General features: G+C 42.0%; 2 protein-coding genes across 11 annotated transcripts in view; one reads left to right on the top strand and one right to left on the bottom strand.

The window, feature by feature from the left end:
* TXNDC11 (thioredoxin domain containing 11) overlaps window positions 1-4,406 on the top strand; it is a 27,055-nt gene extending 22,649 nt beyond the window's left edge. For all 3 annotated transcript variants that reach the window (XM_005522891.3, XM_088063803.1, XM_088063802.1), the window contains 2 exons: window positions 46-126; window positions 2,721-4,406. In XM_005522891.3, the coding sequence (XP_005522948.2) occupies window positions 46-126; window positions 2,721-3,348 (709 nt within the window). In that variant the 3' untranslated portion in view covers window positions 3,349-4,406. The remainder of the gene's footprint in view (window positions 1-45; window positions 127-2,720) is intronic.
* Window positions 1-12,118, bottom strand: part of SNN (stannin) — a 26,536-nt gene extending 14,418 nt beyond the window's left edge. For 4 of the 8 annotated variants that reach the window (XR_015774064.1, XM_088063805.1, XM_088063804.1 and 1 more), the window contains exons 1-4: window positions 12,044-12,057; window positions 11,507-11,709; window positions 11,022-11,140; window positions 1,586-1,763 (exon numbers count right to left, since the gene is read on the bottom strand). Coding sequence is in view for 7 of the 8 variants with exons in the window: in XM_088063805.1 (XP_087919931.1) it covers window positions 1,586-1,763; window positions 11,022-11,140; window positions 11,507-11,614 (405 nt within the window). In the remaining variant the exon portion in view is untranslated. Of the gene's footprint in view, window positions 1-1,585; window positions 1,764-3,377; window positions 6,081-8,416; window positions 8,512-11,021; window positions 11,141-11,506; window positions 11,710-12,043 lie in introns of those variants that run through there. The other 4 variants (XM_014252610.2, XM_014252611.2, XM_088063808.1 and 1 more) reach the window with 4 other exon arrangements.

The raw sequence follows: 12,118 nt of genomic DNA, 5'->3' as shown, positions 1-12,118 counted from the left end.
TGTTCATCTGCCTGTTCTCTTCATCAGTGTGTCTTTTCCTCACAGAATTGATGTGACTCGAAATGACCTTCCCTGGGAATTTATGACAGACCGTCTTCCAACCATTTTATTATTTCCTCATCAGAGGTAATGTAATTCTTTTCCCTGTGAATTTTTAACTTCCATTTTACTAAGATGCAGTAGTTATGTGGTTATGTGTCTTAATAGAGAAAAAAGCCAAAGAGTAATTTATTTCCATATATGCATTCTTACTTCATGCATATTCTAATGAAAAGAAACCACCAGCAAAACAACAAAATGACCCAACCAACACTCACAGATTTACACCCTTCTCCCTCAAGGGCTCTTACCATCAGTAAATGGGAATTTAGACTATTGGTACTGGGCAGTTACCTACCACAAAATCTTAAAACCTATGCCTTAAGTTTTGCCATTCATGTTTTAATCCAATACAGAGTTTTGTTTATATCAGTTCTGAGCCACCCCAACTTCCAACTGATCATCTCCCTATTTCTTTTCATAAGTACTCATTTAGTCTGAGTCTCTGTAATGCTCTAGAAAGTCCCTGGAGGGACAGACTGAGAAGTTTTATTATTTTTGTAATGTTCCAACTAATTTTATAAAGGTACCTCACCTCTAGTCATTGCTTTCACTCCTGCTTTTCCTCTCCAGTGTGTTTTATATTTTGCTGCATGTAGATAATCAAGAAAATTAGGATCTGATAGTATTTGTTGTACCTGTAGCACTACCAGAGTAGTTCATATATTCATTTTGGATATAAAGGTGCCTCATATTAGGGCTTTTTATGCAGCTTCTTATCACTTTGCCTTAAGAGACAATTTTTGCAAATTAACTCTGTTCTCAATTTCTTTCCACCACATGCTGTTAATGTTTTGTTCTGCTGTTTGTTTTAAATAGCCTTTTAACTTCTTTGATACATGCTGCGGTTTTGATCAGTAAAAATGGATGATGATGTAGTAAAACATTACCGCAGTATAATGAGTCAATTTTGATTTAGCGTAGACTATTTTTTGCCTAAATTATGTCATGATTCATTAATCTGGGATGGGAGCTGATACTCAGCTGAGCAACTGCTGATGGTAATTGCTAAAGTAACTTGGTCCATCACCAGGAAGCTGCAGGGGAGGAAAACTCATGGTGCTTAATCTGCCAGAAATAGATTAATCTTGATGAGTGGGAGCCTCATCTGACTGAAGTTCTTAAATTATTGATAAAATATGGTATCTGTCTTCTACCTGATGTACAGTAAGTAGTTTTAGGTAAATGAAATATTTTTATATCCCACATGCTTATGAGGTGAATTTTACAGAAGGCATTTTTGAGGGAAGTGTAACTGGTAAGGGAGGAAGTCCCCTGTTCCAGATGCACATTGTAACCAATTCAGGACATAATGTCACACACAGGGGAACACAAGAGTTGTCCCTGTTGTACAGGAGCACCAGGAGGCTTTAGGCATTGTACCTGAATCTGGTTTTCTTGCTTTGCAGTCATTTTGGTTTGGGCTTATTCTCTGTCCTTTTTCTCACTTATGTAATTAACCCATATTTGAATGTATGCTACTTACCATTCTTCTAGTCATGAATTTGACAGCCAGAGGGAAGCAAACTAAGCTTTTCCTCCTTGTTTTGATGGCTGTCTCAGGAAAGAGAATATGCTGCTGATTGGCAAAGCTGGAGCAGATCCATAGTGATAAACTCCTAGCTGGCTTCGCAGTTGTACAGAATGAGGTGGAAGTGGCTATGCTGCAGGAGGAAGGGAAATTGTGTTATACTGGAACATGCCGAAGATGGAACTGGTTCAGAAAGAGTTCCAGTTTAGTCCTTAGAGGACAGTTTAGCCTCATATGTGTACACAGAGTCCACAAAGCACGGTAATTGTAACATTTATCACAGCTGGAACTACTGGTTTTTAGTGGTTAGTAGTCTTGAGGAAGAAATTTGGTACTTGCTGTTCTTGGCATCTCTTGCCCTGTTGTAACAGTTTATGCTGTTGCAGAAAGTAAGGAGGCTTACCTGCTCCATGCACCAACAGAAACCTAGAGAAAAACCTTGTTTCATTTGCTTCCTTCATCACCTCTGACATAAAGACAAAGCAGTAAGAGAAGCAGAGATTTTTTTTTTTTTTGACAGCAAAAGGGCATTACTTCTGACTAAACTGACATGTTAAAGCAAACTGCTCCCTTGCCATGGCTTTCAACTCACTAAGCTACTGCTTCCAGGAAAACTGGTTAAAAATAGTCACTTCCCATTGGGTAGCTTTATAGATCTGGACTTAAGTCTACATATATTATTAGAATTTAGGTACATTGAAATGTCATCCTTCAACTTACAGATAGTAATGGCACTGTGCTCTGATTACACAGTGATTCTACCCTATGTACCTGAAGCTCATAACCCATGATCATGAATACTTCTTTTTTAAGAGTGAAATCTGTTTTCTGAGATCTAACAGACTTTTTTCTTCAAATACCAGTCCCATGAAGAGATGCTTGCAGCACCCAGACTGGAACACAGGGAAAAGTATTCATCAAAAGAAAATGTGTGTGCTCTGTCTTTATTACATGATTTTAGGTTTCTCTTAACTGCTGTACTAACCATACTTGATGAAAAATAAGATATGAAGTTGAACAGCAGATGCTTAGGTAAAATTATCCTTAACCTTCCTGAGTATTTTACTATTAACTTGTTATGTCCTTCTAGGAAGGAGCAAAGTGTGAAGTTCCCTGAAGACTTTTCAATTAACCTTCCCAATCTCCTGAAATTTATTTTACATCATTCAAGTCTTTCTTCATCAGAGCCCTGTACCAAAGAATGTCTACATAAAGAGTCAGTTCTACAGCAAGGACACATCTCACACTTAGAGAGAGAAATTCAGAAGTTAAGATCAGAAATCAGTGCCCTTCATCAGGCCCATGACCAGCTTGAAGCACAGCTTTCTGAAGCCAGGAGAGAGGAGCAGAGACTACAGCAGCAAAAACACACACTGGAAAAGCAGCACAAGACTCTGCAGCTCCACAGTGAGCAGTTACAGGCCACATATGACCAGAAGAATCAAGAATTGTTAGAAATGGCTGAAAAGCTTCAAGAATTAGCTGATGCATCAGAAAACCTCCTTAAAGAGAATGCTTTACTGAGAATTCTGGTGGCATCACGAGGAGGAAAGCTACAGAGCAAAGATGAAATTAAGGAACCCATTCAATCTGAGAAAACACTTTCTGAAGTTAATGATATATCACTTTCAACAGCTACTGCTACTTTAGAGGAAAGAAGGATTGATAATATTGATACCATAGAGACAGAGCACAGTAGTGGAAATAGGACAGAATAATTGCTTACACAAAGTCAAATGATGCAGTATTGGGTAGGTATTTATGCAAATTTTATTGACATTCATTGTAAATAAAGACTTCTTCCCCCACATGATCTAGAAAAAGAAAAATCAAATGGAATATTTTTGTATACTTGAACAACTTATTAGATACCCCCATCTTAAGAGAAGAGGAGAATGGAAAACACTTTCTGCACTTTACTATTGCACTAACTTGGAATCATCTATCCATTTAAATGAAAGATACTGGTTTGGAGGGGCAGCAGTATGCAGCACCTCTGAATAGGGACCAGTTAGTTTTCATTGGCTTTCTCTTACAGCTGCTAGAAGGGGAATCAGATCTTTGATTTATACGTTTCCATAATTTCTGAAGTTTGCCCTTTACACTGCATTCTCTTTGCTGAACTAAAATAGATTCTTCATCTGTGTAATCAGTAAACTTGAATGGACAAAGTCATCTTGCTGCAACTGCTCTGTTCTAGAACTTCAGCACTTTGTATCACTTTTGTATACTAGTATTCTTACTGCCTGGCAACCACATGTGAGCTGTCCTCAAACTAGTCCTGAAAACTAGAGAAAGTCTTATTGAATTAATCATTTTTCCTTTGCTTTTAAGAGGTCTCTAATGCAGCAATTTACGTGTACAGGTCTGACCATACATATACATGCAGTATCTTAAAAAGCATGTGTCAGGCTAAGAACATTATCAGCTGTACCCCATATATTGTACTAAAGAAGCAACAGCAGGAGCTTTTTGCTACTGACTTAATTTTTTTTTTGCTTCAAATTACAGCTTTCAATTTTAAAAAGGCAAATGTAGCACTAAAAAAACAATTCAACATTTTAGTGTAGAAGAAGGGGACAACTTTTTGCCTAGGCCATTCTTGTCTTGCATATAGTTAAAATTCTCAAGCAAGCTTGCTAGGCTTTAAGTTATTCTGTATGTACAGGTACAAGAAGCAAGTCTAATACTTCCTCTGGAGCTGAATTAAGGCTAGGCAATTAAGTGTTTAAAAATATCAGTATGCAAAGGAGGCCATGTATAAAGTAATAGAAAACAGGCCAGTGACCTCTAAGCATGTGTGCCTACATGAAAAGTTTTAGAGTATGTAAGCTGCCATTAGCTGCTCAGTGTTGTTCCTTCTCTTCCCCCAAACCTTTGCAGTCCAGAACTTCCCATTTAACACCTTCTTACAGTTCCTATAGCTGAACTCCAGCACAGAGCAGGAAATGTATGTTATCCGGAAGAACTTGGCCATTGCTAGCTATAAACTTCTACAAACTGACCAGCAATAATCCTTGCTCCTATTGACAGTAGAAAAGACTGAAACTTCTCCTGTTGTAGTACAGTTCAATCAAAAGTTATATACAAGATACATTAACTGAATTCTAGACTTGACTGGCTGTAGACTAAAATGCCTTTTTGTGACATGCTGGTAACATACACCCTACGTACACAAACCAAGGTTCTGGGAAGAATTCATACTCCTTGCACTTAAGCCAGTTTTGCTAAGTAACCACTTCTACAGTTTCAGCACACAGACCTATGGAAGAGAGAAGCCTGCTCTACTGCCATTTCAAACACCTGGAAACCTTCTGGACTTTCCCTGAGGGTTCAGTATCCATCATAAGTTCCCAGGTTGGAACCCACCAAAATGGCAGTTTCCTTGCAGTAGCTACATAAAGAACTCAGTTCTAGCAGCCAAAAGCTTAAGCAACATAGCTGCAGCTAAAGGAACTCTTCTTTTCTTGCAGCTCCTGTGTTTCCTTCTTCAGCATATTACTGAAGGCATATATCCCCTTCTTTTCAAATGAAGTACACTGCATCAGTCCAATAAACCATTCAAAGGAGTTCTGATTTAATGGTCCACACTCAACCTAGTAGCAGAGGCAAGCTTTAACTGCAGGTTTGGTTTTGAAGGTCTGGAGTCCCATCCTTGGTAGTGGTTCAGGAGGCCCCCTGTGTATTATATACAGTTGTATCACATTCCCATATGCTACAGAACACAAAGCAAGTTTCTGGCAGCCTATTTACAGTTCACAGTTGTAAAGTAGTTCACATTACAGCAGCTCCATCAAAAGGATGCTCAGCTAAACATTCAAGTGACAAAAAACAGTAGTAGTCTCTTCACACCAGTATATCCCTGTGCCCATTGCCAGCAATGGACATTACACCAGGCGAGTCAGCTCCTGCCATAGAGGAATTAGGATACACAGTCGGTGCAAAGTGCAACTTCTCAGTGCATGCTGCATAAGCTGCAAACAAAGCTTATTCAATTCTCATCAAGGTGTTTTCTGATGAGCAGTGTGCATGTGACCAGGTTCTTCAGTATTGAGATGCTTCTGCTGGTTACACATGCCATGAGCATAGTCCATCTGCACGTGTTGCTCCGAGTTAGCTGTGTACTTCTGGGCCGTTCGGAGTTAGCTTCGCTTTCCTCTCCACACAGGGTCCTTTAGCAGAGTACTGCACCAGCAGAAAGGGCTCTTTGGTTTCTCCCTCACCCACAATGCTTTCCTCATCCTCAGACTGGCTGAGCTTCTGCAGCCGCAGGTAGCACCAACAACCCAGGATCAGGGCTCCCAGAGCCGCAATAGCGATCAGGATAACAATGACAGTCACCACTCCAGTAGTGGGGCTATGATCTGTGATAGACATGGCCAATAATTCAGGCTGTACTCTTCTTCAGGAGATTTTTCTGTCCTCACTGTCTTAATGCATCTTTAAACTCCTGCAGGGTTAAAAATAAATAATGAACTTGTGCAGTTTTGCTGCACTCAGCAAGATTATATTCGTGGCTGGTATTGTCTACAAGGGCATGTGATCCTCTTGCACTCAGTACTTTGTGCACAGTAATAGAATCACAGAACACGTTTTGGCTCCTGACATACTGAGATAGCATGTGGTCAGCCTTCTAAGAGGTAACAATTTTCACTATGATATGTAAGACAAGACTGAAAGTTCTATGGAATTCATACAGTTCAGGGAGATTGAAGACTGTTGACACAAATGCTGTATCACAAGTGAAATCTCAAATCCATGACAAAGTAGCAATTCAGCTACCTTTAATTTTCCTCAGGGAATCCTACAGAAACAGTACATTTGGGTGTCTGGCCCTTTTAAAATTTTAATTTACAAACATCCTTCTTATATACTAACAATTCCAGGATTGGTAAGCTAATTGTGTTGGTAGTTGCAGTGCTAATGCATTACTGTAAGTCTGTCCATAACACTGGTCTGCTTACAAGGGCTGGGTACATGGTTATTAATTGTTTGTTCATTGAGCTGATAAATGCACATAAAACATCTGTTGCTTTTTTTTTTCATAAAAAGCAGGTAGCACTGTATTTAAGACTAATGAAAGCACGATGGAAATACCATTTTAAGCTTCTGCTGCTCTTAGTGGCTTTAAAACCATTAGAGAAAGGCAGTCTGTTAGGGCTGCAGCTGGAATTGGAGGAGAGGCAGCAGCAGGAAACTGGAAGAGCTCCAAGACTTCCTTACTTTGCTATAGTTTGAGCAGGACAAAAATATAGAGGTAATGTCTTTTGCTACTTCTCCTTCCAAATTCACAACCCTATTTAAAAAACTCATGTGAGCCTTATCTTTAGTATCAGAGTTACTGTTTACAAAGCTGATAGCTTCACTTTCCTTCCTTCAACTAGGACATAAAAGGTAATGAATTAATGACTTGCTTCTTTCCTACTACCCTAGATTTTCAACAAAACACAAACTCATGGAAGATGTTAAAGCAGAGACACTTCTACCCAGGAACATCTCTTAGCGCTGTACTAAAAAAATCAGGTTAAGGCTCAGTACTGCCATTTCAGCTACAAAAGATGCAGTCCCTAGAGATTCTAATGCCAGTTCTAAGTCCACATGTGCTTTTCTCCTGACCTGTACCCACTGACTGGCAACGAGGTAATAGGAGTATCTTCTGGCTGCCAGTCTGTTGAGGGTCATATACACCTGGTCCAGGAAAGGCTCTTCTTCAACATTACTGCTGAATCTCAGCTGCAAGTGCAGCATCTTGACACAAAAACCCCTCAGAAGTCAGTCTTAACCCACCCTGTGCCAGGACCACTGGATTACAGTGAGTGTCACCCACTGCACCAGATCTCACCTGCATTTCAACAAGAGTCAAGGCAATTACAGTGCAGGATCCTTACCAAGACAGCTCAAGCCAGAGACTAAGTTTGTTTCCTGATGTCTCCTGGAATGACAGACCTATGTGTATCACCATTTCAGCAAGGACACCTCCACTACAGAGTTCAGCATGTGTCATTAGAGTCCAGTGTCACATAACTTGCAGACACTAAACCACAGCAATTGATAGCTTGTAGTGTATCAGATACAACCAGCCAAGTTCTGCAGACCCAGTTTTGCCTAAGTAGTAAAACCAAACCTGACCACGCCACACACCCTCAGCAGGGCTGTGTGCCCACTGCAGCCAGTGTATGATTTGTCATAATCACCTTGGTTCTGCAATGCTTACTCAACACAGGGTAATCGGCTGAGGCTGATTAAGAGTGACTTTCATGTAGTTCATTTTTCCTCAGGGCATGCCTGAAGAGCAGCACTGTTTGATCCAGCCAAAACAGTACAACATCAGCGTAAATAGTTACCTCACTTCTCACGCAGATGCTGCATGGCCACATTGAGGCCTCTTCTGCAGTTTGTACTACTGCAAGTAGCAGTGACAGCTACTGTTCCTCTACAGCAGTTTGGGTCAGCAAATAGCCTTACATTAAGTGGTTACTGTCACCTAGAAAATAGTTTTTCATAGTGGAAACTATTGCAGATCGTACCCCTCTGCCAGTCTTTGACTGGTATCAACTATATAAAGTATGAAACTGTGCACATCACCAGCCTCTCTATCACCAGGATCTTCTGGCAATCTTGCTTCAGGATGCACAAGACTGATTTATACTGAAAAGACAATTTTGAGTTCAAGTGCAACATAGTAACTTACAGATTCCTCAAAGATCTTTCCTGGCCAAATCCATACATTTTTACCATTAAAATTCCAAATATTTTCTATTTGATTTAGAAATCAAAGAACTTCACCTCTCAATGACAAAGTGTAGGCATTCCTTGAGGCATATCCTCTTCCCACTCAGGGACTTGCAAGCCAGCACCCCATATAGTCAGGTATTAAGCATCTGTACAGATGGCACAAACAACTAGTTAATAGTGCGTGACAGTGGCTTTAGGTAGTTTGGGAGCTCTAGTGTTGTTGCTAGCTCACACTGCTATTTTTCTGGCTTTAGGTCACTGTACAGCTAGAACTAAAGCTCTCCTGTAGCCTTAGTTCTACCCTTAGCACAGTACATTTGCGTGTTGTAACTATATCAGTAAGAACTTCCGAAGAAGCCTTGGGATTGTGGTGTTTTCTGGACACAACTCCACCCTTGCTGTTCTTTCCACCAGCAGCTGATTGGAATCCAGATTAAGCTGTCTCTGTATTCCCCTTCTTGATAGGGGAAATATTGCATTCTGTAGATCCCCTTTAAATTAGTTTAAAGGCCACAAATACTTCAGACTCACTTTCCCTTTAAAGTCTACCTGAGCTAAAAAGCCCCTATGAGCATACCAGGAGCAACACTGCCTTCATCACTTTTACTGGAAGATATTAGAGGCTGTAAATTCCTGATCTTCAAAGGAATTGCCAGCACCATCCATATATATTTGGTGGCACTTGTAGAGCTATGTCCCTGCCCACCACCCTGCTATCAAATCAAGCATCTAAGTATATTTACTCATTAGTGAGATTAGTCAGATCACTGGTGTGAACTGCAAATAGCCTATTTAAGTTCTTACAGCAATCAGGCAGTGAAAACATCAGCTAGAAACCATTTTTCCATAAGTAAGTTGCTTATTTTCTTTTTTTTTGCCTAATACCAGCTTGTACTCAAATTCATTTGTGAAGTTTTATTATCCAATTCAGAAGCTGTAAGTAAAGGACAAACAGAAAAGCAGAATTGCAAAAGGCTGATAGGGGACAAATGTAGTGTAAGACTAGAATTATTTTCTAAACCAAGTTTTTCATTATTACAGGCACTATGCTGCTAAATTCACTATTGTTAGTGCCTGCAGGCATGTTTCACTGCTACCATTCAAGCCAAAGGTATGGGAAGAGCCTTCAAAAGCAAATTTACTATAGTTCACCCAAATGTACTGAAGTCCTCATCAAGCAGTTATGGTCAAGGTTCAAGTATTAAGTCTTTGGGCTCTTTTTTTTTTGGGGGGGGGGGAAGGGGGGCAGGGAGGGGAGGAGGTGGGAGCTACTGTATTATAGTATACCACCTAAAGTAAGTTAAATGGGGCACAGTAAAGAAATGAGAATAAAGCTACCAGAATGACCTTCAGCTTAATTAAAAAAAAAAAAAGCAGTAAAAACTGTTCAGTTAAAAAGCCTCCGACAACAGCTTGTAATCAATGTGCTTCTAATTGTGAAAAATGATTTCTCCTGTTTCTGCTAGCAAAACCCCATTTGAGGAATGCTGCATACTCATCACAGTAACATCCTTCTTGCCAATGGAAGACAAGGGGAGAACCCACTGGGAAGATCAGTGCTATACATTTACCACAGGCACACAAATGTGTATCCACACTACCCACAGAAAGTAAGGCCTTTATAATACAGTAGTGCTCAGGCTTCACTACTTACACATAAAAAAAGGTATCACTTATTCTTCATTAACTCCAGTTAATATCACCTCCTTCTGATAATGCCAGGTTATCTTGCACAAGCTGGGGCTTGGCCAGAGGCTATTTTAGAAGCAGGGAGCTATTTAGTAGAAGGCTTCAATGTAAATCATCTTTTCCCAACCCTTATTATAGTTTTGATGAAGTAAAGAAGGCTTTTCTGTGGCTAATTAGCTGTGGACAGTATTCCAAGAACTTAACATTCAGGTAACTGTTAGACACTCTAGAATGAAAGCTGATACCTAACAGCATTGGCTGCAACAGCAGTTAGTTCCCACATGAGGTGTAGTGGTACCTTAGACTTAATCAAGACTCACTTTTAAAGCTTTGCACCAAACCAATCCACACAGAAGTTGGTAATTTACAGAAGGACAGCAAGATGGAGAGATGAGAGAGTAGCAGCTTAAGATGTTTTCCAGACATGATGACAGTTACAAGAGCAGACAGACTTTCTCAGCAGCACAGCAAGTGGAGGAGGTTTATGCTCTAACTGCCTGTCAGGCAAGTCAGCCAGTTAATGCAGAACTGGAAACATGCTTACAGTGTTAAGAACATGTTGACTTCAGAGGCAATTGCATGGCTGGCAAAACATCTGTCATACTCCAGATATTTATGTCAGTGTCACATACACACGGAGTTCTAATGAAAAGTCTGTCCTGACATGGTAGGAGTCACTTCTGACATTCCATTACCAGAAGTAGTATGTTGTATATATCCCCTGACACAGCTTAATTCTTGATATATTAGAAAAATTACTGAGATGCCAACATTAAATTTGCTGATAAAAACAAGGGGTTTTTTATTTAGATTCAAGGTAGATCTTCAAATGTGTCATTTTGGGGTTTTTTTTAAATGCCTTTGTCTAACAGCAGCTACACAGCACCTGATGTTTCTGAGAGTCAAACAATTTTTATACACAGCGCAAAGCTTTAGACAGCAAGTACCCCAGGAATCAGTCACGTACCTGCACCAAGCAGCTCTGGCCAGGAGTCCTCTACGCAGTTTCTGAGTCACCTTATTAGAAAGGCGAAGGTCACACTGGTTTTGGATCTTGTCTGGCAAGTCTTTCTTCTCGCTGTTCCCCTGTGGAGAGGGATCACATTGGTCTCTAACTGCTCTGCATCCTGAGTGCCTTTCACTTTTGGCTTTTCAATGACATAATTATGTTTAACTACTGGTTTCTGGCACAAGCTGTCAGGGAAAGATCCCTTACTGTTTCACCAACCTGCTAATCAAGGCAAGAGTCTCACAAGTGGTTTCAAGTTCTTTAGGTTTATTCAAAAGCAACATCTACTAACAAATGTCTTCACCTACATTTGTGTCAGGAAAAGGAGCACGAGACGGCACGGTACACTGCAGATACTCAGACGAAGGAACAAGATTCAGTCTGAACAACTTACGTTACCAAAAACTCCCGGATCGTCATCATAAAGGTCGGTTTGGACATACCCTGCAGCATGTACCGAACTCCTTGCATTGGGCGAGCAGGGACGAGCCTCTCCAGCCGAGAGGAACCCGGTGCCCAACCCGAACAGCCGCCGACGATCCGTGAGGCATTGCCTTGTGACTGCAGCACAGCAAGGCAGCTGCAAATCACCGGCAGACGGGGACGAGCCCAGAGACAGGCAACGAGGCGGCACGGGACGCCCGGGCTGGGGGAAGCCTCGAGTCACCCACGGGGCCCACGCGAGGCCTGCGGGGCGCCCAGCACCACTCGGAGCCCGGCAGGGCCAGGCGCGGACCCTCCCGCGGGCTGCGGCGGACACAAAGAGCGAGGAGGGGCGGCCCTCGCCCAGGGCGGGGGAACGTGGGGAGAGCTCAGGCGGCCCCGACCCCAGCGCGGGTGCCTGCCCGCCTCACCAACCCCCGCCCCTGCCCGCAGCACAGCGAGCCCACCCCCGCCCCGCACGGAGCCGAGCCCAGCCTCCCCCGGCCCCCAGATCGCTCGCCCGCGGCCACCACCCCGAACAGCCCCAATTCACCCACCGGCCTCGCCGCGGCCGCGGCAGCTCCTTCCCCGCACGCGCCGCCGCCTTATACCGGGGGCCGGGCGGCGCCGCG

This window comes from Pseudopodoces humilis, chromosome 18 (genome assembly GCF_049639895.1).
Source record: "Pseudopodoces humilis isolate 2021_Gansu_Grassland_sample_001 chromosome 18, ASM4963989v1, whole genome shotgun sequence".
NCBI lineage: Eukaryota > Metazoa > Chordata > Aves > Passeriformes > Paridae > Pseudopodoces > Pseudopodoces humilis.
Note: the sequence above shows the minus strand (reverse complement) of the source record. Positions and strands in the feature narration are given on the sequence as shown.